The sequence below is a fragment of the Musa acuminata genome, chromosome BXJ2-2 (assembly GCF_036884655.1).
Source record: "Musa acuminata AAA Group cultivar baxijiao chromosome BXJ2-2, Cavendish_Baxijiao_AAA, whole genome shotgun sequence".
In the NCBI taxonomy this organism is placed as follows: Eukaryota; Viridiplantae; Streptophyta; class Magnoliopsida; order Zingiberales; family Musaceae; genus Musa; species Musa acuminata.
Genome location: NC_088339.1, coordinates 34176586 through 34204289, shown reverse-complemented (window position 1 = coordinate 34204289; position 27704 = coordinate 34176586). Strand labels below are relative to the sequence as shown.

The following is a 27704-nucleotide window of genomic DNA, read 5'->3' as shown; positions in this document are numbered from 1 at the left end:
GTCACCAATGCCGAGCTTCCAGAATCGAAGCGCCGAGACATACCAAAACCGCAGCCATGGCCGTGGACACGAGCAGTAAGCTTTCTCGCAGCGTCCTGATGCTTCTTCTGCTGCTCTCTGTGCTTCTTGTAGCAGCATCAGCAACAACGGAACATGAAGCAGAGGAGAAGGGAAGGGAAGGGGGGGAGCCGTCGGAGTCGTGGACTGCCTGGGCTAAGGATAAGATATCCGGTGGTTTTGGTCTCAAGAAGAACCAGGAAGACGAGGAGGAGGAGGACGCAACGAGGAAGGTCGAAGAGGCTGCGACGACAGGTCGGGAACGAGGCCAAGAGATGATTCATGGTAAGTCCGAGTAGGCTTTGGACGCCGTTGAGAAGATGTTCTGGATTTAATGCCTTGATCTTCGTTGCAGACAAGGCAGGGAAGGCCAAGGAAGCAGCTGAGACGAGCACAGAAAAGCTGCAGGAGATCGCCTCAGGTTGGCTTGATCTGTCTCCATAACCCGCTTAACGTTTTGTTGGCTTTGGTCGTCTTGTGCTCGAGGTGTGGACATGGGGTTGTACAGAGATCGGAAGCGAGGCGCCGGAGAAGATGGGCAAAGCAAAAGAGGCTGCCGCGGAGAAGGCAGCGAAGGCAAAGGAAGCGGCGGGGAAGACAGCAAAAGAGGCAGCGGCCGAGGCCAAAGAGAAGGGGGCCAAGGCGAAAGAGGAGGCGGTGAAGACAGCGGAAGAGGCGGCGGCCAAGGCGAGGGAGTCTGCCACGGGCGCGACGGAGAAGGCAAAAGAGAAGGCGAAGGAAACGGTGGACGCGGCAAAGGAGAAGGTCGAGGCGGCCAAGGAGTACGTCATGGGCGGCGGGGCTGAGAGACACGAAGAAGAGCTGTAAGAGCTTCGAGTCACAATCCATCCTGCTCGCCCACTTTGTGATCTCTGCAATAAAATACTAATTTCGTGTTTACTTCGAACAACGTGTAATATGCCCCCAAAAATGCTGATAATACGCACAAAAAATCCATATATGTATATCGAAAGAAAATATCCAAATATGAATTAATTATTTGATAGATAGAGCAAATCAAACCTGAGCACAGCCGAGTCGTAGCTTCCACAGTGCACAACGCGCCATTGTTTGGATCACCGCGGAGGAGGAAACACTAACATTCGAGTATTAAGTATCGCATCGAAGATGGAAGATAGCATAGCACGCGACATGAAAAATGACAGGAGATTTTAATGGCTCTACGAAGAACGAAATAGTTGAGTTATTGCTGGGTTAAGCCCGATAAGAAAGAGCTCATCTTCTTCTTCAGGCAACCAGAGTCTTCTACCACCACAACTGGGAGTGTTTGACGCCTCTCGACTTGGGGGAGACTGAGACAGTTAAATTGCTTGTGCAGTGCCTGCGAGTTCTTCTGCCTTCTTGCGCATCTTGTACTGCAACATGGTGGGCGCACAATCCAAAGGTGTTTCACCTGACAAAAGAATACTACTTATTAGTAGCATCAAGGTATGAATCATGGATGCACTCATTGTTGCATGGACTCCGAAAATTGTTGTCAATGGTAGTTAGAACAAGCTGTGCTTTCCAATCTGAATCATGGATTTTCTGTTGGTTCCTGCTGAACTGATACACATTTAATCATATTTTCCAATCTGAACAAGATGTGCACAGGGATGTGGGAGATTCTCTGTTATTTTTCTTTTATATGGAATCAAAAAAATAGTTCGTTAACATGATTGGTGTTCGATGTAAAAGAATTTTAAAGAGGATAATTCGACATTTTGCAGGATGAACTTTGAACCGTAGCATAGGATAAGCATTTGTAAATTAGACTACCAAGGAACTGAACTGTCCTACTAAATGACCGGTAGACGAAATAACAATCACCTTGAGCATTTTTAGATTCTGTACTTGCTCCATGATCCATGAGAATGAAAGCTATTTCAGTCTGATTAAAAACTGCAGCCTGCAGTTGGAAGAAAGTTTTTTATCAGAGAGAGAGAGAGAGATTCTGCATATATAACTTTGCTCTTGCAATTGATCAACCAATTAAACTATCGGATATTACATCAACAGAGAAAACAAACGATGGCAAACCCAAAACATCATAACAAGCAACCGAAAAGCATGCCAAGACATCAGGAAAATGTATTTGATGTGAGGAACCATATAGATGACTCCGATGCACAAAACTTCCAAGTAAATGGTGCTTTTATTTAATGATGGCAATATTTGAAATCCAAGGCTTGCGAACCATGATCCCTAAGAAGATCATAAAGCTTGAATTTTGCAAGGTGTGATGAATTTTGAAAACTCTAAATAATCACTAACCAAACAACTGAGATTGCTGAAGAAACAGCGACCAGGAGAATATCTAATAAATGAACTGGCTAACTTAAAAGATTTTCGTAGATGCTTTTTATTCTCTCAAAAAAAGATGCTTCAACCAATTTACGCATGCCAAATATATAGGAAAACACCTGCAAGAACCATTTTCATCTTATTAGAGGGAATACATACAAGATGTAGCAATGTCAAGCCTTGCTTGTCACAGTAGTTTGGATCCACCCCCTGTCCCAGAAACAAAACATCAGCTTTGTATCAAAAATGTGCAGAGCAAGAAAATCAAGAACATATATACCTTACTAAGAAGTTCTCTGACGGCTGTAGAATCACTGTTCTTAATTGCTTCTCTTAAGCCCTGAAGAAAAACAAGTATCACCTTAGTTATATTTTCTAGAATTGAATGATATGTAACCATGAGACAGAAACACAACCTATTACACTTTACCTCTCCGCTGACATCATAATTTGCACAAGCCTCATCTACGGCATTGTTGCTCGCTTGACCAAGGTTGAAAAATGAGCTGTAAATGTTTTTAACAAAAATGTTACAGAACTCAATTTTAAGTGCTTATGCTGGAAAACTTGGGACAAACAGATGATGGGTGACCTTGGCTTGCTGGATGAAGTAGCAGCATGCTTCCTTGAAATGGATTCTGCCGGTTGCTGGCTGCTACTAGTCTTCCTTGGTTTTGGGTTGGACTGTATGTTTAACATGGTAGTGCCCTGCATCTACAATTAAGCAGCTAAGTTGATGCAAATAGCAGTGGCTCAAGCGAAGTGTAATAAGAATCTACCTGCATGGGAGCTGGTTCTGGTGTTGGAGTTACACATATGCACAAAGGCATCCCACACTTGCACTCAGGAACACCTACTATGGATTCACCTGAAGTTGCTTTAGCCACTAAATCAGTGTTTTCATGCAGTGTCAATCTTGAAATTGAGTCTGCTCCAACATCAGAGGAATTTGCCAAAGCCTGTGTATCATCTTTTTGAGACCTAAAGAACGAATTTAGGAAGCATCATTTTGTATAAAATCCACATGATTGGTATGAATAACAAATAAAAAGAAAATCTAGTTTATAAATAAAAGTCATTTGATATCTCCTAAAGCGGAATATCAGGTCAATGTCATCTCTCTGAAATTGAGGCATCTTGTTTGTGAGTTTGAGTCGACCAACAATAGTCCTATACCAAACTCTAAGCCAAGAGCAAGGATAAAGGAAAAGTTATAAGGATTCATCAATTCAATGTGAAAACCAAGAATAGCAACCATTGCCATCGCGATGACCAAATAGAAGCCTAGGCGCAAAACAAATGAAAAGCTAGTAAACATTCATCAATTTTGTGTGAGCTGATAAAAGAAAGCTGTCAAAGTTCTATGTTTAACACGTAACATTAAACTACCTTCAGTAAATGACAGATTTTCAGCTCGTCTAAAAAAGACCATTTGTAATGCACAGCAAATTACAAGCAAGCATTTAATAGGATTTATAAGGGAAAAAAGATAATAGGGGCATACCTCGTTAAACTAAGAATGATACAGGAAAAAAAAGGGGCAAAAAATTTACCGAGGGGAATTGTTTAAACAGTCGGAGCAGACTCTGACGTCAGAGTATATGCCAAATTGCGGTAAAGCCTAAAAAGATAAGTAGTATCTTAGCAACACATATTGGTCTCAGGCTTATGTGTATTTACATTAAAACCAAGATAGGTACTAGAGGCAAGTACCATGTAGTTTGATGAATGTTCATGACAGAGTGTCCTGCCACAACATCGACAATGATGCTGTACATAAATATTACCAAATGAGCGACACATTTATCTTTAAAACATAGAAAAAATAATCAAATTATGTATAGGAACTTGCAGAACTTAAACCAAATATTATCAATTAACATATCAAACATACCTACAAATCATATGCTGCACATTTATCCTATGTCCAAGTGCTCATGTGAAAGGTAATGTAATCATATTTTCAGAATACTTGTAAAAACACTACTAGATGACAAAAATCGTGCATTTGCAAGAACCTCCCATGTCTCCCTGAGAATTCACGTTATTTGTAATTTGTCACTTCATGCATCAAAAGTGATGCATATTTTGGTGTAATCAAGGCAGCAGAAGTATCCTCAGCCACAGACTAGAACTTATTAGGACCCATTAATACGAGGCTCAGTAAATGCCTGATTCTTGTAGGAGGGTAAGTATGGACCATATCTTAGAAGGCAACGAGTTTCTACCAACCCTATGATTAAGTCACAATGATCGACTCACATCCAGCGAAAAACAAGATACAAGCTGGTATAAGTAAAAAAGTCAAACTACATATCTATGTCAGAAATTTCACGGAATGATTTCTGCTTCCACATCAATTAGTTACATCAAGAAACTAATGAGAAATTTTGGACTTAACAACATCATTCATCAAATATTATAAGGTAAAAGAAATTTAGCATGCATCTAACTTATGGCAATATGTGGCATTTCTCCTTTTTATATTAACTCTTAGCAACTAATCTGCTTGAAGCACATAAAGAACTTAACTCCGTTTATAACGAATAGCCAAATGTCGACGGATTTAGTCCATTAATGTACAAAAAGCGAAAAAAAAAAGAACACATAATAGAACAAAGGGGCTGACTCACGAACACCACATAGTCAGTCAACACCATCAATTAACACGAGACGATGATCCAGGGAAGAAATAAAAATGAATAACAGTAATGCAATTGAAAAAAAATATTCAGTATTTATTGAACGATCCGTAGCATCATAAGAATTCTGTAATGAAAATAGTGCAACTATGCACCCCAGTTAAAAATCAATCCTGTCAATATCACAAACACCTAGAAACTGGAAAAGTTTGGACTAGGAGAGGGCTAGCAGCAATCTCCGGTGTCGTATTGCCTGATACTAGCTAAATTCGATCCACCCGCATCGACAATTGCTTTTGGCATCATAGAAATAGACACGCGAGAAAAAGCGTAATATCTCTCTCGATAGGGAACAAGGTACCCGGCGGCGGAAGGTGGTGAAGCTACAGTTGCAGACGTCGCAGCGGGAGGATTCCTGGAAGGGCGGCGGCGTTTCCGCCATGGATCCGATCTCCGATCTGCTCCTCGGATCCTAAACGCGGAGAAGTTCCAAGGGCAAAAGGTGAAATCCGCAATCGAGAGAGAGGGAGAGACAAGAGAGGCAGAACGATGCAGTATGCGACGGTCGACGCATATAAGATGCATTTATTGAGCAAGCCTCATCTGAGAAAGGGCTAATGATACCCGCTCGGCTACCACTCCCATTATTGGACAAAATTTGTGGGGCCCGTAGCAAGTTATGTGGCGCACACAAACAAGATCCAAACAAGCAAAATAAAAAAAAAGGGTGACACGGAGGAGAGAGAAGCGATGGAGGAAGGCTGAGCCTTCACGGCAGACCTCAAAACACCAAAACCACAACACCGAGATGAAAAGTGTCATTCCTTAGCAGCTATCGAGGATTCAGTGGCAGAGTCAGTCAAACAAGAGGGCGATACAACACTGTAGCGTTTCAAATACATTTGCGACACAGACTTGGTACGACAGAGAGACAGCGAGATCATGGCGTCTTCAAGTCTTCGGGCCTCTTCGCATGGCTCTGTTCTGGTTCCCTGGCTCCTAGGTCGGCCGCGGAGGCGTCTTGCTTGCTTCCCTGTCCATCGTGAGGCTGCCGAAGGGTAGCAGCATGAGAGGGTGGCAGGGGGTGCATGTCGTTCATGGCTCCCGTCCTCATGTCCATTTGGACCGGGAAAGGCATTGCTTGGACTTGGTGGTGGTGCAGATGCTGCTCCGGCCTTTGCTGTGGGAACTGCAGTGGAACTCTGGGTGGGAAAACTGGCGCCTGTTGCATGAAATGACCTCCCTGTGGCATCATCTGCTAACAAGAATTATGAGACAACGTGTGATCTCAAACAACAGCACATATAGATCCCATGGAAATGATGCCTGACCGGAGGACGAACAGCATGTGCCTGTGGTTGTGCGTCTGCAATTGCAGCTAGATACAGGAGATTCCTTTGAAGCTGGGCTTGATACCTGGATCGTATAATGCAACATGTATGAGTTAAAGACGACAAAATCCAACATTTGAAAGTTTCTTCCCAATGAATTTTCCTTGATTTGAAGGTGGCAAATGTTGAGGCGGAAGAAAATCTATAAATTCACAAAAGGGTAAACAGCGCAAGTACAGATGTAACAAATGATGTAGTAACAGTTAGACAATATCTCATTAAACAAAACAACAAAAGGTTTTAGGTTTGCAGATCCATCTCTATTCACAGGGAAACATTCATCAGCCATAAACTGCTAAATAACAGGGAACTCTCGTTATGGCATTCACCACCATCGACTATCCTCATTCTGCTATCGATTTAAACATCATGGTAATTAGATGATGGCCTTGGCAGCTAATGATCTACTGAAAAACGTGGATTTGTTAAGCAAGGCCTGATGTTGTACAACGTGCTTTGTGCAAGGTCCTCTTTAATTATTCCCCTTTTATCTGACATGAGCAAATTGATTACAGCAAATATAGTTGGCAGCAGAACATCTTATGTTCATCATTATCATCATCCCAGTGAGGATATTGATGGGAGTACCAACTGTTACAACAATCATAAGGACAACAATTGACATCCCAAAGGCTGCTGCACTTGCTACTTGACATTATGTCTCCCCAACCGTCACAACATCACAACAGACTGCCTCCTCCTTAAAACTTATGGCATATGATATTATTTAGGTATCAGCCATGTAACCATGTGTGCAAGAACCTCATCCCTCAGCCTGCCTGACTTTTCCCACCACACTGTACAAAAAGGGTGACACAGTACATGAGGCTCCCACCACATTATATGGGTCAGCTATATCAACAATAAGAAAAAGTACAGTGCCAAGATCCTTTCATAAGTATAGGCAATGGTAGTAGCATCACCATGACTACCATCAAAATTGTTGATAGCATCCTCGTATTCATCCTTTTCAAAGAATATCCAACATGATCAATATGCGCTCATCTTCTACTAATGCTTCAGGCACGCAAAAATTAACTACATCAATTTATTTCCTATGACTAACCAATAAAGCAAGCAACCTGATCATCATTAACCTATTATAACATTTTTCCTAACTCTCAATATCATAATGACTAATACCGAGTGTGCAACTTATCTATCGGTAATGAAGAAAAAAGAGTCTGGAATTTCTTCTTCCTCTTTACTAGGAATTTCTTCTCCCACTTCTATCTTATTACTCCCTACATTTTCCTCTTTCTTTTCTTTCTTAATTTATTCCCTTCTCTCTCTCCTGTCTTACAATTGGTGCCTTTTCCTCTTTGTGGGTCTGGTGACCCTTCTTAAAAAAAGAAAGGATAATTATCTGCATGATAAGTACAATGAGTCATTTACAGAATGAATAAATGTATTAGTTAGAGACTAAGGTCTGATTAGTCTAGAATTCCTCCTCACCAGTTTTCAGAAACTTTTGGAGAAATTTAGGTGTATTATCAACTCAGGTGTGAAACTATAGAAAGCGACTGATCAAATTTGTTGTATATATAAATGATACATTAATTCACAGAAAATTCTTGTTTTCATCTGCGAAATGTGTTTATGCCTATTTTGTTAAACAAATGGTAAAACAAATATTCAGCCCCTTCAAATAACGAACTTCCCTTCTCAAAAAACACCATTTCACTCCTTTAATATGGTCACAATACTTTCCTAATTTCGTTCCACCAGCTGTGTTTCAAACGTTGATTATCACCTAGTTCCTTGTTAAATTTGATAAGGTGTTCGGCCAGTGGGTCAGGATGCACTTCTCTTTCTGCCCACCTTAAAGTTCTCAGATTTCTACATCCTCTTTCACTACTATATATATATATATTTTTTTAAATTGTACTTACAAAAGATTATTGATGTTCTGTGTTGCCCACAGCAGAATAGCCAAAAGATCGCTCTGTTTTCCGACGCACTCCACAATCTTTTGCCAACAATAGTGTGCGACTTTTACTGACTTTTACTGGTTTTGAACAATTTATGGCAGAGAGTAATTAGAACTAAGCCTAAAACATTTATTTTCCTTTCCTTCATGATCGTTTGCTGCATCAACCAAACCAAACATAAAATAAAACTGAGTAGATACCACCAATAAAAATAATCAGAAACTACATTTTAAATAAAAAAACCATTAAAAACGTAATGATATCTTGTTTCCAAACTATACTTCACCTGAGGATCAAGACAAATACCAATCAGACTAGCATCCATATAATTATATTTGTTTCTCACATTAATCAACAAAATCATACAGAAGTAATCAGTCGACACTTCACAGTTAGAAGAATTATGTGAGTAAAACTTGATGAAATTTGATTGTAAAATGGCAACATATAAGAACAATAGTGACATATCTATAGATAGCCATAAAAAGAAAGGAAAGTTAATCACTTACTGAGCACATTCAGCTAACTTCCCCAAATTCTGGTTTTCCAAAATAGCCAAAATCAGCTGCTTGTTCTCATCCAGATACTGCCATGAAGACAAAAGTTACTTCAATCTCCACAATGATTTATAGCAGAATGTTAGAAATAATGGCACAAGAACAAAAACATAAACATAAGAGGACAAGCCTTCAACAACTTAGTTGAGATACCTTTGAGCAAAGATGCACACTATAACGACCAGAAACAATTGCAAAGGACAAATATTCCTTTTCTCTTTCCTTTTCTTGGGCAAAGATAAGCAACTACACATGTAGAAGTTCTCCTATAGCCCAAATCTCACACATAATGATTTAATGTTAATTATCGTAGAAAAGTAGCCCTCGCTCGACCCCCAATAACTCCAAACACACGTCGGCATCCCCATCCGCAGCCACTCCATTAAAGACCAAGAAGATAAATAAGGAATCAGGCATCGATTAGTCAAAGGATGACATAGGAGACGACGCATCGGAGCGTCGAACCCTAGAGTTCAAACCAGGCGAACGGAAGGAAAAGGGGCGGGAAGTGGGAGCGGTTCTGGGGTGATTACCTTCTGAATCTCTTCGGTGGTGATGTTGGCGGTGAGGATCGGAGCCATTGGGGTCATGGGATGCACTGGTTGCTGCATGCTTCTCTTCTCACTCTATGGATTCTTGGACTCTCGAAGGATTCCTGCGTCGAGGAACTCTTCTTGAAGCTCTCTCGGAGGGGAAGACCAGAAGGGTTTATTCGCAATTCTTTGATCTTTGATTGGCGGAGTCAGCGGCGGAGGCGACGGTGTGGGTGCGGGCCGTTCCGAAAGACGGGCCTCGTGGGCCGATTATGCCCATTATATATGTATAGACGGGCCTCATAGGTCTCTCCGACAACGGGATTCCTCCATCAACAATCGAGAACAGTGTTTAACATAGAAGAACAGTCGGTGTCGATAGCCAACGGATTCATTGTCTCAGCAGCCATTGTCTTCTTCAGTCTCTGGATCCACGTCATCGCCCAGTGCTTTCAACCGCAGCGCCGCTTGGTAGTCGCCGCCGAGCTTGCCACCGTCCCGCAGCAGTATAGCGGCCTCCATGCTGCGGCCCCCGCGGCGCTGCTCCCACTCAACCTGCCCGCTCGGCCGGAGACCTGTGGTGCTCGACAAGTGGATTTCCCCGGCGAACATCATTAAACCTTCAAGAGCCAGTCAGTGTTGAAGGCAGTTCGAGTTCTTCAGACTCCTCTTCTTCAAGGAGCCGAGAGGACGCAGTAGAGAACGAGAGATGACAAGAAGAGCAGTGGCCGGATTCCAATCTGGGATCCGCCATTGCCGGTGAGTAGGCTCGCCGACGGAGAGGTCCGCTCGCTGGGCGTCGTATCAGTAATCGACTCTTCGAAGACACTAAGACGATCTTGGTCCTAGCTGACCTACCTGTCCGGCTGTGACTGGTCGTCAAACTGGGACCCACTTTCGATGGCAGACGACTGATCAAATGCCCATCACTAAGTTAATCGACGAACGCAACAATACACGTGTACGCTGGAGATAGTGACACGAGCAATGTTGCCATGCAGCGCATTCAGTCATCGGGACACCGACAGAATCCTGCTGACGCTAATAAGGTCGCACTTGTACTTCTTCGACAACCCACTACGGACGTGTACGCAACCAGACACCGACGGCGCACCCAACAGGTGCGTCGCGACAGATCCACCACCGTTCGAAGAGGAAGCGGCAGCTGCAATTGCAAAACGTCTCTCTCTCTCTCTCTCTCTCTCTCTCTCTAATCGATTACCTTTCCTTAAAGAACCACTTTTACAGACGTTATATTTACTGCCATATCCTCCATTGCAGAGCAGATTTCCAAGATTCTTGACTGAGACATTGCTACAGTTGCTTCTGCGACCATTAGGCCAAATCCTGTAAGTTGGTCGTTGATTTCAGCTTTGCAATGTCGGGCACAGGGCAGGCGATGGGCGGAGTAGGCAGGCCGTCGCTGACGGCGACCGCCGGGATCATGGTCGGGGGGGTGGCCGCATCCTTCGCGCTCTTCGTTCTTGTTTTCTTCCTCTACCTCCGCGCCAAGCACTACTGGGGCGCCATCCCGGTCTCCGTCGGCGGCCGTGACCGCTTTGCGGCGCCAGCGGCTGTCCCGCAACGGCGCGGCCTCGATGCGGCGTCCGTCGCTGCGCTCCCCTCGGTGGTGGTCCGTGCCGGGGACTGCAAGGAGGGCCTGGAGTGCGCGGTCTGCCTCTGCGAGCTGTCGGAGGGGGAGGCCTCCCGGCTGCTGCCCAGGTGCGGCCACGCCTTCCATCTCCACTGCATCGATACGTGGTTCTCCTCCCACTCCACCTGCCCCATATGCCGGAGCCCGGCGGTGGTGGACAAGCCCGGAGACTCCGAATTCGTCTCTGCCCTGGTTCCCGGCGACCTGCATCCGGAAGAAACCTCACCGGAGATACCGGCGCATGTCCTGCGTTGTGCATCAGAGGATTCGGAATCACAAGAAGGGAGTTCGGGTTCTTCTGCGTCTTCTTCAGGGACTCCTCTGGGTGTCCACGCTCCAAATTCGCCCCTTCCTGCGAGTATGCCATCCGAGGAAGACATAAGGTCGCTGGCAACATTGAGGTCGCTGCGAAGGCTTCTGATCCGCGGAAGCAGGACGGGCGGCGCTTCCTGTGGTCCTCGAGGATGCGATGTCGAGCAGGGACGTCTTCCCGTTTCAAAAGCTCCGACCAGTTCATGAATACAGCATTCTACTTCCACTGAGACAGGAGAAGACTTAGCATTCTGGGTTTCCACTAAATGTGTACAGGAAACTCCATGGTTAAGATAGAACCATGAGCGCATGCATTGATCTGAGTTGCCGAGTTTGCAAGCATTCTTTCATATCTACTTCTCTTTGTTGCTATGTTGTGAGTAGTTTCCGGGTGGGATTGGGATAATGGATATCTCGTGCTCTCACTCTTCGTCCTTCCTTTTTGTTGTTAGTTCTGAGATATTGTAGATTGGCACCACGAGAGAATGAATTCATCATCCCCAAATGCTTCTGAAATTGATTTGCCTTTGTTTTCCTTTCTCTTGTTACTTACTGTTAGGTTCGTGTTTCAGCTAAGATCTGCAACATGGTCCTTCCAGATTTCACATCGATGGACAAGATCTCCGATATTTTTACTGCCGTCAGCTCATTATTTTTCTCTCAGAATCTGTCTACAGTGATCGGTGGGTCCGTATAGTTCTTGAGCTGGAGGACGTCCACAGAAATGATTAGCATCTGCTGTCTCTTGACAGCGATCTTTCTGGTTTGCAGAGAGCAAGCATTGCGGTAGATCACGGTTTCTCGGCCGTGCGAATGTGTACGGGGAATTCATGCTCTTCGGCACCACGGCAGACCATCTCGAGTGGAAGTAGACATCACAGAAAGCACAGACCGTGAAGAGAAATCTGAAGTGTCTGGTCGAAGCTGCAGAGGGAAACATGAGGCCAAATGATACCTTCCAGATTGGTACCCCACCGACACTATGAATTGTCTCACACAGAGGTACATCACATGCGTGGACCACGATCGTTCTCTACACCTCGCACCGGTAAGAACCTCGAGCACCGAATCACCTTGAAACCAGAGTAATTAGAATATTCAAATGATGTATATCACATCTAATCATCCCCAGTCCCATGTGCTATCGCTAGTTGATCATTGAAACCCGATGCTCTTCTTTGTGGTGTATGCGTGTTGCTGACTCTGTTTCAGCTGCTAAAGGCTTCCTTTCTTCTTGTTCTTGCTTCGATTTAGATAGCTCCTCCAGTTGGATCAATGTCGGTTTGGTTGACTAATCTCTTGCTTGTCATCGGTTCTTTTAGATCAGGTCAAATTAAATGTGTTCTTTCCATCGAGATGCAGTCTGCAGCCAAATGTGAGAGCAAATCTAAAACAAAATCTGGCTTGATCCGCTGCTTGATTTGATCAGACAGTAATAGTCCAGTGGCATCTAAAAGGTGATGTTGGCATTATCAGTCATTCGTTTAATCATTGGTTTCGGTGGCTGTCTCAGGAAGGATTTGTCCGCTACATCTGAAGAGAACTCAATGCATCATCGCCTTCTTCTTTTTTTTTGTGTCACATGAACAGTGTTAGAGACGACGAGTTTTCTAAAGCATGAAGGAAAGAAGACGAAGACTCCGATGTTGTCGCAGTATCACATAAAGATTAAATATCCTATCAACTAGTAAGAGCTTTTTAGCAGAAGAACAAATGAAGAATCTTCTACAGGTGAATATTCATTCATTTGTCTGTAAGAGAATGCCATTCCACATATGAGTACAGTAAAAGGGCAACGAGAGTTTAATCCAACATTTTCTTCTAAAAGAGACTGTATCGGGGGATATCCAACACATGCATCACATCCTCGAAGCTCAGAAAATATCATAGTTTCCTGCCAGTGAAAGCAGATTTAAATATGAGGTGAAGTGGAGCTTCTTAATTCCTCGACAAGGTCAGGGATGACGAAGAAGGCCAACAAAACAAGTCAATGGTTGAAGAGTTATTAGGTCTGCTGCTTTTGCTTCGGTGGTTGACCAAATTGCATTGCATTATGAATCTCAAACTTGCTGCCAGCAGTCAACTGAGCTGCCTGTCCTCAACCTCTCCAGCTTCCTGAATTCTTTTAGCATTCATAACATTAATTTCATGTGTCATCACATTTATGAAGCATCAGAGCTTGCAGCCTCTATGTAATAAATCCACAAATTGACTTGCAGAAAATCTTTCATAAATTGTAGGCTGTGGGTGTGCCAAGAACTCCCTTTTTCCCCTTTCTTTATGCAAAAGTCAAGATGGCATTTCTTTTGCAAATGACCTTTTTTCTTTTGCAAAAGTCAAAAAGTTTTCTGATGGGGACAAAAAGGTTCCATAATCCACAAATATGTAGATGGAGGGATGAATGAGATTAAACATGATGTGCCAGCATCAATACATCTTGCTACCAGTCACTTGTCATTTTGTTTATACACTCACTTGATACTTGCTGTGTTTAGTAGTAATGAATTGAGGTCAAAGGTTTCATCATCCATCTTTGATTTCCATGGTAGATAGATAGATAGATAGATAAGATGTGTTCAGCTATACATAATCAAGCTTGTTTTGTATTTAAATGTCTTTATAAATTTTGAATATTAAAATTTTCTCACCTATACCCCTCCTCTTAATGTCCATATATAAGACTTAGGTTAACTATTTCTATGGAGATTAGTATCAGCTAGTTTGAATTTTAAAAGATATAAAATGTCCAAATAATTTTAATATTATTATTCTTTAAAGGATAATTATGTGATCTAAAGTTTCAAACTGTAGTCAAAAGATTACCCTAAATTGTAAAGATTAAAAAAAATTAAAGATTACCCTAAATTGCAAGTGGTAACCCATTACTTTGTATAATCACCTAAAAATAATAAAATATATTTTTATCAAATATAATCCCTCAATTACCAATGATAATTGTATTTGTCACACACCTTCAATTATCACTACTTTATACAATCAATTTATATAAATATTCATGATATGATATTTTTTGAGTTGATATAAACTCTTTCAAAAGATAAAAGATGGTGTCTTCTGAACTATTGTAAAAATGGTCAAAATATCATATTTTTAAACATATAATCAAAAATGCTAAAAGGAAAATATTCTTTATATCCTCATTTTACTATTTATAATTTTATTTAAATATTTTTAAACTATTTTTTTAAAAAATATAAATATTATCATCATCTTCTCTCTTTTCGTCCTCCTCTCATCCCCTTTTTCTTCCTCTTATATTTCATTTTCTTCTCAATATTAAGTGTGCCGTGAGTGATATTAGCAAAGATAAAATACGAGATTATAGGGGTAAAATAAAATAAAAATCATTATTACAAGGACTGTAAATTATAAAATAATAATTTATTATTTTTTAAAAAGAATTATCAATAACAAGGTATAGTCAATCCTATAAAAACCGTCACCGTCCCTCTCAACAGGTAATAAAGAAGACAGGTAAGGAAAGGCCAAAACAGGAGGGAGCTTTCGACGTTGGAAGAATGGGTTCCGGGGATGTCCGGAAATGCAATCATCTCTGACTTCATACCGACGACCGCCTTGTGGCGGGTGACGGCAGAGCACCTGTGGCCGGGTAAGCCGAAGAGGGGGAAGCGTCTCATGGTGGAGGTCCAGGAGGAGGGGAAGGCTGACTTCCAGGAGTTCAACGATGAGTCCGAGGAGGACGAGTTCGATGCCATGCGGTTCTCCTTTGGATCAAAATCCATTATTTCCCGAGGTATTAGACGCGATCTTTTCCTCGAATTTTGATGTTGTTAGGTCCATATTTTTGTTGATCTTTTACCATTATTTTGCTAGATCCTATGAAATGGATTTCATTTTTTATTAACGAGTTATTGAGAATACACGATCTAGAAACTAGAAGAAACAAATATGATTAAACAGTCGATTTCTAGGTTACTTATGAATTGTGGAAATCCGGAAGCGTAACATGAAACAACTAAATTGTAGATCTGAAGGTTTCATTGATCAAATACAAGTTTTTGTGATTCTTATATTTACATTGATGTGCATGACTGTTGCTTGTGATGTTCTTGTGATTTCAAATGGAGAGATACTGGAACTCTGGTAGTCAAAATCGTATTCTTTGGATGTCTTAGCATAGAAAGATAGAGACCTAGTGACTATGAGGACTGCTGGTAGTCAATTTGTATTAGATTTCTGTATGTCTTTTTGGGAGAAAAGCCTTAATTTGAGATTTGATCTACCTAATCACTAGTTTCATTGTTTCTTCGCTAATCTAACCGAGTAAATGTTTGGATGTACATTATTGCTTGTACCTTGATTAAATTTATAATTTCTTATAAATTTGATATCATGTAGCAAGTGCTATAATGAATACAGGTGACCTTGTTTTTTTATGATGTGATGAATGATGAAAGTAAACATCAAAGGAAGGAGTCTGTAAGATAGTGTGTATACTTTTGATATAACCAAAAGAAAAGAAAATCTCTTTGTTATTAGAAAAAGGTGGTGCTCAAGAGAACTCTGCAAGAAAGGGATATTCCGAGTTCATCATTTCAGAGCTTTTACTATAGCACTTCAAATTTTTGTTTGGTTTGCAGAGGGCTCAATGACCAAGTCTGTAAATTTTAATGGACCTGCTGCTAAATCGGCTAAAAGAAAAAAAAAAATCAGTACAGAGGAATCCGACAATGCCCATGGGGCAAGTGGGCAGCTGAAATCAGGGATCCTCACAAAGGGGTTTGTGTCTGGCTCAGAACCTTTAACACTGCTGAAGAGGCCGCCAGAGCCTATGATGTTGAAGCCTGTTGAATCTGGGGTAAGAAAGCGAAGGTGAACTTCCCTACCGCACCATTGTCAGGTTCAACAAAATTCTCACCAAAACCTACTGCACGAAAAGTTTCAAAACCAAAAGTGTCAGAGATGATTGACTACAAGCAAACTACGAAGTACCAGAGTGACCAAAAGTCTGATTTCTATTTAAGGTTCATGGAGGGCAGGGAACTAACCGAGCCTGACTACTCAAATTCTCTTATCACAATACCTGCAGCACCTTCAGAAGTAACCGGACTGAATTTCTGCTCAGAGCAGGGAACTAATTCTTTTGGTTATACATACATTGGCTGGGAGCTTGAGGCCAAGATGCCAGATATCACATCAATTCTTGCTCTCACTATAACTGAAGGTGATGAACCTGAATTATTCGATGATATCAGCCTGTGGAAGAAAGTGGAGCCTAATAATTTTAAAGAGGCAGTGCCAGCAGAGGAAAATGCTGCAGCCAAACTCTCAGAGGAGTTATCTGCTTACAAAATACAAACCATATATGAAGTTCCTCCCTGAGCCTTGCTTTGAGGGTAGTTTGGATGCATCGATTGACAGCTTATTTGGTGGTGAACTGGTACAGGATGATGTGGACCTTTGGAGCTTTGATGACTTGCCAACTAGAGCATCATGTACTGAGGGATTCTGATCCTTGCTACTGTCGTTCTAGAAAAGAACAAATGTAAGATTATCTTTATGATCTTAGGTTGTTCTACCATGCTTAAATGTAACTATTATTTTGGAAAATGAGCTTTTCCTTACATTTTGTTACTTTCTCAGGAATCAATATTGCTGAAGGATATGCAGAACTGGAAACAGTAGCCAGATATAATAAATTCATTGTAATTTGATTTGCACTAGTGCCTTCAAGAACACCTTTGTTTGTAGCTGTATGAATTATTTCACTTTGTGAATTCGATCTTATACTGCCTACTAATGGTCTGCCTTGACTTCAATAGTTCTTAATTGTTAATGGTTCAGGAGCTTCAAATTCTAGTGGTTATTGGTCTACAAGTCTATGTTTCCAAATGTTATGTCTATGATAATCTTTTAAATTATTTGTGTCTGCTTGTTTTATAAAACTGGTTAATTGTTATCTAAATGGAAGCATAGATATTGCTTGATGAAAGATGGCTTTCAAAACCCAGGGGCAATCTCATGGGTGGCAATTAAGGGATTGGTGGTCTTTGACAAAACGTAATCTAAATGTGCTGTGAACGCTGTCAACTTTCAAGTTTGCATCTTTTGTACTAGCATCATTGGTTATTTCTGTGATAATTGAAACAACAAGACAGCAGTTGCAGATTCATCGTTTGTTGTCTATTATGCTGGATCTTGATCTAGCCTATATCTTTGTGGATTCATATGGATGGAGACTACCATTGGGATTGGCAAAAAACGAGTTGGTTTTCTCCTGACAGTTTTGGAATAACTACTGGAATAAAAGTGGTTTTTCTTGCCTTTGTTAAAGGCTAGTTGTGGGGACTTTGATATATTTAACTTTCACTCGGTGTTGCTTCTCCCTTGGTTCAAGAAAGGGACCAGCTTTGTGGGGACTGTGAGCTTATTTTACCATTAGTCTTTTTGGTAATCTGCTTCACTTGGGATTCCTTTTTCTCGATTTCATAAATTTAGTTAACCCGTAATATATATTTTCAAGCACCACACACACAGCTCTTCTTTGTTAGCTTCTGACCTTGATCTTGTTTCACCATTAATCATTTTGGTAATCTGCTATACTTCAGATTCCATTTCTTGATTGCATTAAATTTAATACATCTATTTTTAAGCAGCACATGCATAGCTCTCCTTCGTTAGCTTTTGACTGAGCTTGTTTCAACATTAATATTTTTTGTAATCTACTGTTATTGGGGTTCCATGTCCTTGATTCCATACATTTAGATAACCTAAGTACATATTTTTAAGCAGCGCATGCAGAGCTCTTCTTAGCTTCTACAGAGATTTGTACACGATGCTTATGTTTCCTTTTTGCTTGATTGCTTAATTGTACCAAATTTATTCTTAAACAGCAAAAGCAATGCTCTTATTTGTTAATTTTGTATACCGAAATTTGTTCGGTGAGCATGGATATAAACACTGACATGCTAGTTTATGTTTTGCATTGACTAGATCATGTTCTAGATCTCACTGTATTGGAACAATGTGATATTGTGTCGTGTGTTTGCTTTTGACTAATAAAACATCTGAATGTTAATAAGAAATCATTCTATTGAATAGTTTTTCAACTGATAATGAGGATTAAATTTGATTGCAGGGTGTACGGATCAATGCAGATTGAAGATCTGGTTATGTTGGTGTCTTTTCTCTTAAATGATGGCTCCAGCTATTCCCCTTTCGAAGGAAATGAATGATTCCACTACAAACATCATCTTCTCAGGCACTTCAAGATTTGGGGAAATCTTTGTCGTTCTTGATAAATATCTGCTTGTATGAGATGTTCGTTGGCCCACTCTGCTTTTAGGTACATTTCTCTGACTTGTGAAAATTATTCCCCGATTTAACCATGCTGGGGATGAATATTTTAATCAATCAACAATGCTGCTGAATCTTTGAAGCTTATTCATATCGGACACTTCAAGGAAAACTAAATGGAAAAAAAGAGAAGTTTGACTTTTTATCAGTCAATGACAAGTTTTCTCTCTTGATTTGAACACAGTAATTAAAATAGACCGAACATCAAGTCAGTCAAGTCTCTGGTTTATTGTTTGAATCGGTGGATCAATTATTCGAATCATAGATTTAATAGAATTTTAAACTAGATAAAATTTAAATAAATTATAAAATAATTTTTATAATAGAAAAAACTTGAGGATAATAGTAAAATTAGAATGATTGGGTCTACAATAGAAAAAGTAAACAAATTGAGGACATGAAAGAGCAATGAATCCAATAAGATTTTTTTCTAATGCTTCAAAATATTCTTGAAAAATTTTCAATACTTATGCTAACAAATAAAGAGGTAAGGATCTTTTGTTCGTTTAAATCTCAAGTAGTCAAATCTGTATGCAGGATTTTTTATCAAACATTGTTGTGGATAACAAGGTGAAAGATCTTTTTTGTGTGTGGATTTGCAGAGTTTTAACAGCTTGATTGCTTGAACTCCCTGCGGACATTTGTGTGACTTGATGGAAAAGCTATGCTTCAGGAGAATGGGGCTGCCCTCCTGTAGATCAAACACCCCACCTGTAGGGAAAAAAACTCTGATCAAAATTCACATTTTTACAGTGCAAACAGCTTCCCTGCCAACAAAGTAGTAATTCTTAAAATAAACCACCTTGTTTCTTTCCTTGTGCAGGAAACATGCACTCACTACAAGTGAGAAAGAACTCCGTGGCCTCTTTGGTGAACAAGCAATCTCAACAATTCCCCACGACACAATTCTCCCAAGATTAGCTCTGGCAGAATGATATCTGCCCACTGTTGACTGAAAACAGACAAGGAGAACAGGAAGACCAGCAGCAGTAGTTGCCTTTGCAGACCACAAGCTTCACAAGTTTTGCACTTAGTAAGACCAAGGTTTGTCATTTCGGGTACCGGACCCGTCTCAGAGATTTATCGATACGATACATATCAGTCTGTACTGATATACCGGTGTACTGACACATGATACGCCGAGACCTACTGATGTGGATTCGGACAAACTGTATCTCGGTGATGAGTCGAATCGGTACGTATCGCTCATACCGTACCAACTCAGGTGGTACAGCAAACCGTGGGTAAGACAATAAGTTAGTGTCGTGTAGAGTCGAATACTGATGGGGCTTGGTGTTACAAAGATAATACAGGGGTGTGCGTTTCTTAATTAAGAACTCTAATAGCAGATGTTTTCATTTCTGGTGGCAGGTTTGTACAGGACAGCTCAGGTTGTAGCTGCGAAGCCTTCATGGTGAAGGATGGGTTGCAATCACACGACTATTGGTACAAAGTGATGTTGCCAACTTGGTGGAGGTTCTCAACAAAAAGAAACCATTCCCTTGACGACAGCTTAATATTTTTGATGCAATCAGCATCAATCATATACAGGGAGACCAACAAAGATGCCAATTGGGTGGCTGGCTTTTCTCGGACCTTCAGGTCTACCTTTTTGTGTCCAGTGTTTCTTGATGTTTAGTGCAGTTTTTGCCTCTTCAGATGTCGAGGGGAGCTTTTGTTGAGCTAATCAAATAGTTCTTTCCCCTTTCTTGCCATGCAGATTCATGCACAGATAAATGGAACTGTAGATGTATACTGAAAGGGCTGTCAATTTTTTGAAGCATGCTCGGACTAGAGAAAGTGAGAAGAGGAGTGTAAGTTAGGTTTCCACTATTTTCACAGTGATCTGCTGCTGCTGAGTTCCCCTGCTGTCATTATCAAGAATCTCCCCACAGTGATTGAGCTATAGATCTGCAACTTGTTCCAGACATGATCACTTTATGAAGGTTGGCAAGCACCCACAAACTCCTTGTCTCTTTGTGAAAACCAGATCAACATTGTAGCAGGAGTCCATCCCATGTCATGGATTTTATCTTGTTTCCATCTGGAATCTGAAACACAAAGTCCGATTCATGTCTTCTTTATCTTATCATGTCACCATAACTTATATCTGAGTTCCTATCGTATGAAAGTAATAAGATGTTGCTAGATCTACAACTCGAGTTTTTGGATTCCCTCAACAGTTTGCTCAAGTTATATCTGCAGTTTCCTGCAAGGTTTTCCAGGTACTAATCAGAAGAACTTTAGACTTGAGCAAGAACAAAAAGCATCTCAGAATCATTTCAACTTTACAATGCTTTATATATGCCTTCCATTAGTTTTTTGACTTCTACTCAAAGTTGTCGGCCATATGATCTCAAAGATACGCACATTTCAAAGCTATAGTCAACTTCTCACAGTAATCTTTGGTGTTGCTTTTGGGCAGGTGCTAATCCTCTCCAATCATGCCTTCGACTATGGCCGTTCAATTCTCCTATCAGTACTGTCAGCTGATCTCGATTCTACCTACCACTGATGAGTCCATTAAGGATCACAACTCCTTTGGCTACTACTACTATTGGATAAGCTTGTCTGCATCAGTTGTTCATAGACTCGGTTCGACCTACAAGTCAATGACTTGCCAACTCTGATCTACTTTTCCTCTGATGATGAAGTTTACCTCTGTTTGCAAGATCGAGTGTCGTCCTGGCTGAATAGAATTATTGTGATCCTGAAGCCAAATGTCACACAAGACATGCTGCCAGCGTTGGTCATTAATCTTCCTGCATTGTTCAGGTGTTTGTGCTGCTGCTATTGGTGCTTGATACTTGCAAACCTGCTGCCTATCGGAACAAGGACACAACGCCCACAAGATTCAATTCTGGTATTTTGGTGATGAGAAAAGGAGGCTAATTTTATATTGCTGCCTGCGTCGATCATTAATCTTTCCGGCATCGTTCAGGCATATGTGCTGCTATTTGTGCTTGATACATGCAAACGTGTTGTCTACTGGAACAAGAACTCGATGCACACAAGACTCAATTCTCAGTATTTTGGTAATGAAAAAGGAGGCTAATTTTATTGCAACAGAACACTGGCATTCCAGGCTTACACAACACTCTGAAAACATCAAAAGACGATCTTTTTTGCATTTTTGATTTTGCTAAGCAGCAGCAGCTCATGTTAATTGAGACGAAAACTCGCGACGAAAGCCTCTCCCTTGTAGTCCTCTGATTCGTAAACAGACAGATCAACTCAGCGATGACAGTGACGACGCTTCCCACTCAGTTCTACTTGGCGCCATTAACCGCAGCTTCTCCTTCTACTGCCAGTGGTACAGACACAGCCTGAAAACAAAGATCGAGCCGACACAAACATTAGTAGAATGACGATATGATAAGCTTCTCACTGGACAAATTCAGGCCTGTGGCATTTACCAAATTGCGGTATTTGAGGGCGTAGAACATCTCGAGGTAACGACGAGTCTCACGCCGGTCCAGGTTCGATACGTACTTCCAGAAACCATAAACTCCAGTCAGTGTCATCAGCCTCTCAGAGTAGAGCTTCCAGGTGTACCTAATCCGAGTAAGATAGTGGTTTAGAATTCCTTGTTCGTGGCATTCTTGGATAACAAGAAAGCATCAGCAAAGAGGAAAAAATCTTACTTCTCTTCGATTCTTTGCAGCCCTCCTAGGGAAATTTTGTCCCAGTGGCTCGGGTCTTCCTTGCACTTATCAAAGAAGTTTGTGACGATTTCGGCAGCTTTGTCGCCCTGGTAAGGATCGATGTGGAAACCAGACACCCCATCCACTATAATTTCACCAGGTCCTCCATGAACAGTGGCAAATGTCGGCAGTCCGCAAGTCATGGATTCAACGACAGTGAGCCCAAACGCTTCGTAGAATGCAGGCTGAAGGATAGCAAAGCAAACCAATGCAGGTTAGTGAAGCTTCAACTCGAGAAGTAACAGCGTGCTATTTTTCCAGAAAGAAGAGAAGTACTTGAACGAAAACTCCTTTTGTGTCGGCAATGTATCGGTAGAGCTCCCCATTGCGAACTCGGTTCATTTGGGCAGAGATCCACCGGAAATGCCCATGCAGATTGTACTTCTCGATGAGACTGTACATCTTCTTGAATTCTGCTTGTTCCTCCAGATCCTTTGATTCTTTGCCATGGTCTCCACAAACCACTACAAGGTTCGCCAGCTCCTTCAGGCGATCATTCCGGCCATAGAATTCGACCAGACCTGTTAAGTTCTTCACTCGGTCCAGTCTCGCCATGGAGAATATAATGGGTTTCTTTTTGTCATTCAGAACACCCCTGCAAGATCTTTGTGTCAGCCACTGCATCAACCACTAGACATGGTGTATAAAGGTGCTTACTTGTGCTCGGTGTTATCGACAGGATTGAAGAGCAGCTCCTCAATCTCTGGGTGGAGGGAAGTGAGTCTCTTGTGCTTCTCGGTGTACGGGAAGTAAATGGACAAGTCAGCACCAGGAGAAACAATGTTGAACTTTGGGTCGAAGACATCAATTCCGTGGACGACTCGGTAGAGCCCAGGAAGAGTGAAGGCAGTGTGAGACTCGTACTGCCCCACGGTGTCCTTGCTGAAATCAAATAAGATACAAAGAATTCATTAGGATCCCAATAGTGAATCACAGATGACAAGACTTTGGAACCGAGAGTTCTGCAGCCTGATCATTACCTTCCAGCAATCTCCTGGAAGGTGCTGGTGATGATGAAGTCGGCATGGTTCATTGCGATCAAATCAGCCGTGAATTGGCACGAGAAATGATACTGGTCCTCAAACTTCTTCCAGTAGATGTCTGAGTTGGGATACTTGGTTTTCTCGAGCGCATGGGCAATGGTGCACTGCATGTGAAAGTAGACGAGCATGACTGAGAGATTTGAAGCTTATACCAGATTTAATTAGCATATGAGATTAGTGAGAGTAAGAAGCACCAGTTAAGTACAAACTAAACAAAAGAAAATGATATCCAACCTGGGTGACTCCCAATTTATGTGCAAGCAAAGTTGACACCAGATTTCCATCGCTGTAGTTTCCAATGATTAGATCAGGAGTGGCCTGCAGTTCTGCTGCCAACTCATTTGCAACATCCTATCATCAAAAAAGGAAGGATTGTAAACCTTGATGAATAAGTTCAACAGTGCAGATTCATATTCTCCGTATTCATCGCATTGAGATTTCAGATTTCAAAACAAAGGTATTGTGATTAAGGTTTACCTCGGTGTAGGTCTCTAGGTAAGGCCACACTTCAAAACGGGAGATCCATTTGCGGACAATTCCATTATCCGTTCTAAATGGCACTCGAAGTATATGGGTGTGTTCAGTTCCAAGGACCTTCTCAAGTCTCTGCCCGCAAGTGGTGCCTACTGCATCAGGAAGCAATCTGGAAACCTGCATTAACCCGATATCATGAGCTTGAGATATATTCTCAAAAACTCTAAGTGGGAGTTGCCCATTTAATCTCATTCCAATCTTACAATGAGAATTCGAGGTGTGATATCAAGCCCTTGGCGCTTGATCCTCAGTAGCATCTCATTTTCTAAGGCACGGACTTGATCCAGAATGTAGACAACCTGCAGACGAGTGCCCTCATGAGAAACACATTTCGTGTGATGAATGTCTAGACTAGTTAGGATCCAATTGTACCTGACCACCAGTGTCGGGATACCCCAAGACATTAGCTTGAGCAAAGTAGCCGTGCGGAGAAAGGATCACGACGTTGAACATCATAGGAATTGTTCCGAGGAAAGTCTCCAAGGTGGTCGGATCAGGGGCCTCAAGAAGATCTAGTAGCAGGTGAATATTCTCGTACACACGCTGAGATTTGTCACCCCAACCCTTTTCCAAGCCAAGCTCTTGGAATCTAAAATCAGCAAAATAAGAAAAAGCTAGATCAAACACGATGCAAGTCTGGAGAAAATTAAACAAGAAAAAATGAAACATTATTGATTACCTGTGGTGGAATTCCGAGTATGGCGTGTCCGATGGGATGCTCAACAGATGCTGCTCTGCCTTCCTTAATGCTGCTCGGAGAGCACTAAGGCTTTGTATTCTGTCATTCAGCATCATCGACTGCAAGCATTACAAAGAATGAGCACATATTAACTTTGATCACTCCAATAAGTTTAACTGTGTCTATGATTTAAACAATTTAATCCTAACTATTCGGCATATAGTTATCGACTATATATGCCCCTCATGATTGCATGATAAAGGATATAGAGAAGAGATAAGTACCATGCCCTTGTAGTTATGCTTCCGGAGGAAATTAAGCAATGGGTACAAGCTTTCTTTGTCCTGGAACAACTTTGAAGAAAGATGACGGTTGAGGAACTGCACTCCATTCCCGATAGATTTTGAGAGCGAGGGACGAGGAAACGAAGCATTGAATGGCTCAAAATCCAACTCCAGCACAAAGTTGTTCTGCGAGCTGAAATGGCACAAGAAAGGCAAGACAAGATCAACATAGTTGCCTCAAATTATATAAAGAAGAAGATAGATAATATTCTGTCATGGCATCACCTACCTGCCATCAACAAGTTCTTCCTTGAAGTGCAGGTACTCCGGCACCGTCAGCTCTTCCACGGCAAGCTCACTGATATTCACACGGACATATTCCCAGACTCCTGGCCTTGGACGGATAGCTAAAGCAACCCATGGAGGGATGACAATGGCTTCCTGCATTAGAGGAAATATGGTGTCATGAAAACACGCAACCACTATAATTTGATCGCAAGAACAAGCGGCAGTCCTGACTTATACCTGTGCGGCTTTGATGACATCCTCAAAGGCACCATCCTTGAGCTTTTCCTTGTCTGCTTCAGAGAAGGCGGCTGCATATTCAGCCAACAGCTGATGAGGCTGCAGCATCCCCTTTCCCTGATGAATGAACCTGCAGGATGATGCGAAATCAGATACGATTTATCGTGAATAGCCATATAAACCACCAAATCAGCTGCCATGAGTACTTGGATTTACAGGATAATGATCGACACTGAATAAATGATAGGTAGCAATCCATAGATGGAGATCACACTATCTTTGATGCTTACATGCCATGGAACAGTCATAAATTATACAGATCGATGGATGATTCCAATTTTCTTTCTTATCGGCTATTAGAGCAAGCATGCAGAGATCCAACACCAATCCGAAAGGACAATATGTGATCTTCTGTAGCATTCATCATAATTCATCAAGGATGGATTTAGATCCAAGATGGTTGCAAACCTTGAGAAAAGAGCCACCAGTTCATTTGGATGGGAAGAAAGAGAGTCGCCGATGCGCTCCCGGACGCTGTGAGCACGGGTCAAGCTGCGCTGAGGCATTGCTACGGGTGATCTCCTTCAAAAGCCTAAGATACAACACAGCCAGCGAAACCCAACAAATCAGTGATCAGATAATACTGCTAACAGATCGATGCATATCAGACTGAGATCAGTATATCTAACAGGGATCTTGTTTTATTCCCAGAATAATAAGAGCATGGAGTTGAAATCTTGATGATGGCATAAAACACAATCTAAAATAACTAGAAAAATGCTTTCACTTGCCGTAAAAGAGCAATAACATTTTACTCACTATCAGTGGCTGATATAACTAAATGAGATCCAAGTTAAATAAGTTTGGAAATAGGAAGATTTAGAAACATAAAACATAATAGAATAAAAGCTCAGCTGTAATCAAATGTCTACTTGGGGAGTGCATGACCAGGTAACAGCTTAGATCTAAAACAAGAAGAAGCTCCTATAGAATCACAGAGAAAGAAGATCTTATCAGGAGCAAATTGCACAGAGAAATGATAACTTTAGCTGATCCTTTTGTCATTGACCAAACAAACAAACACAAGCTCTCTAAATGGATCAGCAGAAAACAACAGAGGAGAGAGAGAGAGAAGGGTGAGGAAAAGTGTTGTAACGCACAGACGAAAGAAGGTTTTCAGGCTTAAGCTCAGCTTCTTCCTGGCTTCTCTAAGGTTTTCTCAGGGGGCTTCAGCATCTAGAGTGAAAACAAGTTGGAATTTTTGTGGACAATATTACGTCAATTAGAGGAAAAATTGCAGAAAAACAACATTAGGGAAGGGAAGTTTTCTTTGATGTTCATGGAAGTCAGAGTATTTGACTTGACGGTGGGAAGAGATGAGTTTTGTGTGGGGAAAAGTAGGCACGGACTCCAACTTTCTCTATGTTATCTGCAGAGGAAAAATGGAGCATTAAGACTTGTTTGCCGGATTTCTGCATCCTTGGGTCTAAGAACACACACTCGAGAAGTGGCCCTTTTCCTCCTCGTCTTGTAACTACAAGAACATGGAACAACTTTCTTTGCCTGCATGCTTCCAAGAACTCAGCTAAGAGGTTTTGCATTAACATCCGTAGTTTTCACTTCTTTTTCTGATGAGTATTACTGTAAGGAGTCAAACACCAGATTTGCGGGTGGGTTTTGTTGCATGAACTATCGGCAAGATCAACATAAACCCTACTAACAGAACAAAAATCTTTGGTGCCTCTTTGGCATGACAACCAGGAGGACTTCTCTACGCAAGAGAGATCGGCGCAGAAAAGGTCGGATTTTTCGCCAGAGGTTTGGCCAAAACGCAGATTAGTGCAAGAAGAAGAAGAAAAATCCTGCAGCAACTCGGCTGCAATCCGCAACACTCACAGATCTGATCTCCGGAGATGGTGCGAGGACAGAGTTTCGAGCTAAAAGAAACAGCCACTGAGCTCCCGAGAGCTCAAAAACAAAGAAAAGAAAGAAGAAGGGGGGAAGACTAAAAGGGGAAGAAAAGAAAAGAAAGAAACGCAACGCACCAAAGTGGAGATCAAGAAAACGGAGTGAACGGAGTTGGGATGGATTGGTGAGAAGAGCAGCCCTCTGCAGTCCATTTTATACTCCCAAAAAGGCCCCACCTTTAGCTTTCTTTAACGGAGGAATTGGTTGGTGTCTCCTCCCTCTTCTCGATTCCTTCACCCCAAAACCAC

At 41.6% G+C, this 27704-nt stretch overlaps 7 protein-coding genes across 11 annotated transcripts; 4 read left to right on the top strand and 3 right to left on the bottom strand.

The window, feature by feature from the left end:
* LOC135606256 (late embryogenesis abundant protein D-29-like) lies at positions 1-957 on the top strand. Its single transcript, XM_065097229.1, has 3 exons — positions 1-342; positions 413-478; positions 566-957. Exons 1-3 carry the CDS (start codon positions 57-59, stop codon positions 883-885), a joined length of 672 nt encoding a protein of 223 aa, XP_064953301.1. The 5' UTR covers positions 1-56; the 3' UTR covers positions 886-957.
* A 78-nt stretch (positions 958-1035) lies between these two features.
* On the bottom strand, positions 1036-5603 carry LOC103976731 (vacuolar protein sorting-associated protein 27). 4 transcript variants are annotated; one of them, XM_009392040.3, is made up of 10 exons: positions 5365-5574; positions 4075-4131; positions 3915-3982; positions 3141-3342; positions 2954-3069; positions 2792-2867; positions 2642-2701; positions 2521-2571; positions 1888-1966; positions 1036-1471 (listed from the first exon to the last, which is right to left on the bottom strand). In XM_009392040.3, the coding sequence occupies exons 1-10, from the start codon at positions 5443-5445 to the stop codon at positions 1380-1382; spliced, it is 882 nt and encodes a 293-aa protein (XP_009390315.1). In that variant the 5' UTR covers positions 5446-5574; the 3' UTR covers positions 1036-1379. The 4 variants fall into 4 exon arrangements, with proteins under 4 accessions (XP_009390315.1, XP_009390314.1, XP_064953298.1 ...); XM_009392039.3 differs by having other exon boundaries at positions 2954-3075; positions 5365-5573; XM_065097226.1 differs by lacking the exons at positions 3915-3982; positions 4075-4131 and having other exon boundaries at positions 2954-3075; positions 5365-5603.
* Positions 5604-5812: 209 nt separating this feature from the next.
* LOC135606257 (GRF1-interacting factor 3-like) lies at positions 5813-9599 on the bottom strand. The gene is made up of 4 exons (XM_065097230.1): positions 9416-9599; positions 8835-8911; positions 6335-6419; positions 5813-6258 (listed from the first exon to the last, which is right to left on the bottom strand). Exons 1-4 carry the CDS (start codon positions 9491-9493, stop codon positions 5944-5946), a joined length of 555 nt encoding a protein of 184 aa, XP_064953302.1. The 5' UTR covers positions 9494-9599; the 3' UTR covers positions 5813-5943.
* Positions 9600-10691: 1092 nt separating this feature from the next.
* On the top strand, positions 10692-11883 carry LOC103976733 (RING-H2 finger protein ATL3-like). Its single transcript, XM_009392042.3, has one exon. It carries the CDS (start codon positions 10794-10796, stop codon positions 11586-11588), a length of 795 nt encoding a protein of 264 aa, XP_009390317.2. The 5' UTR covers positions 10692-10793; the 3' UTR covers positions 11589-11883.
* A 2998-nt stretch (positions 11884-14881) lies between these two features.
* LOC135606255 (ethylene-responsive transcription factor RAP2-12-like) lies at positions 14882-16987 on the top strand. The gene is made up of 2 exons (XM_065097225.1): positions 14882-15156; positions 16004-16987. The coding sequence occupies exons 1-2, from the start codon at positions 14934-14936 to the stop codon at positions 16237-16239; spliced, it is 459 nt and encodes a 152-aa protein (XP_064953297.1). The 5' UTR covers positions 14882-14933; the 3' UTR covers positions 16240-16987.
* Positions 16326-16745, top strand: LOC108952130 (uncharacterized). The gene has a single exon (XM_018822107.2). It carries the CDS (start codon positions 16326-16328, stop codon positions 16743-16745), a length of 420 nt encoding a protein of 139 aa, XP_018677652.2.
* Positions 16988-21749: 4762 nt separating the features above from the next.
* LOC103976736 (sucrose synthase 2) lies at positions 21750-27687 on the bottom strand. 2 transcript variants are annotated; one of them, XM_009392043.3, is made up of 16 exons: positions 27534-27687; positions 25957-26080; positions 25489-25618; positions 25253-25404; positions 24964-25156; positions 24680-24798; positions 24373-24589; positions 24204-24299; positions 23944-24117; positions 23701-23817; positions 23404-23570; positions 23081-23305; positions 22700-23018; positions 22364-22608; positions 22136-22274; positions 21750-22045 (listed from the first exon to the last, which is right to left on the bottom strand). In XM_009392043.3, exons 2-16 carry the CDS (start codon positions 26052-26054, stop codon positions 21989-21991), a joined length of 2448 nt encoding a protein of 815 aa, XP_009390318.2. In that variant the 5' UTR covers positions 26055-26080; positions 27534-27687; the 3' UTR covers positions 21750-21988. The 2 variants fall into 2 exon arrangements, with proteins under 2 accessions (XP_009390318.2, XP_018677895.2); XM_018822350.2 differs by lacking the exon at positions 27534-27687 and adding an exon at positions 27385-27508.
* Positions 27688-27704: the final 17 nt, after the last annotated feature.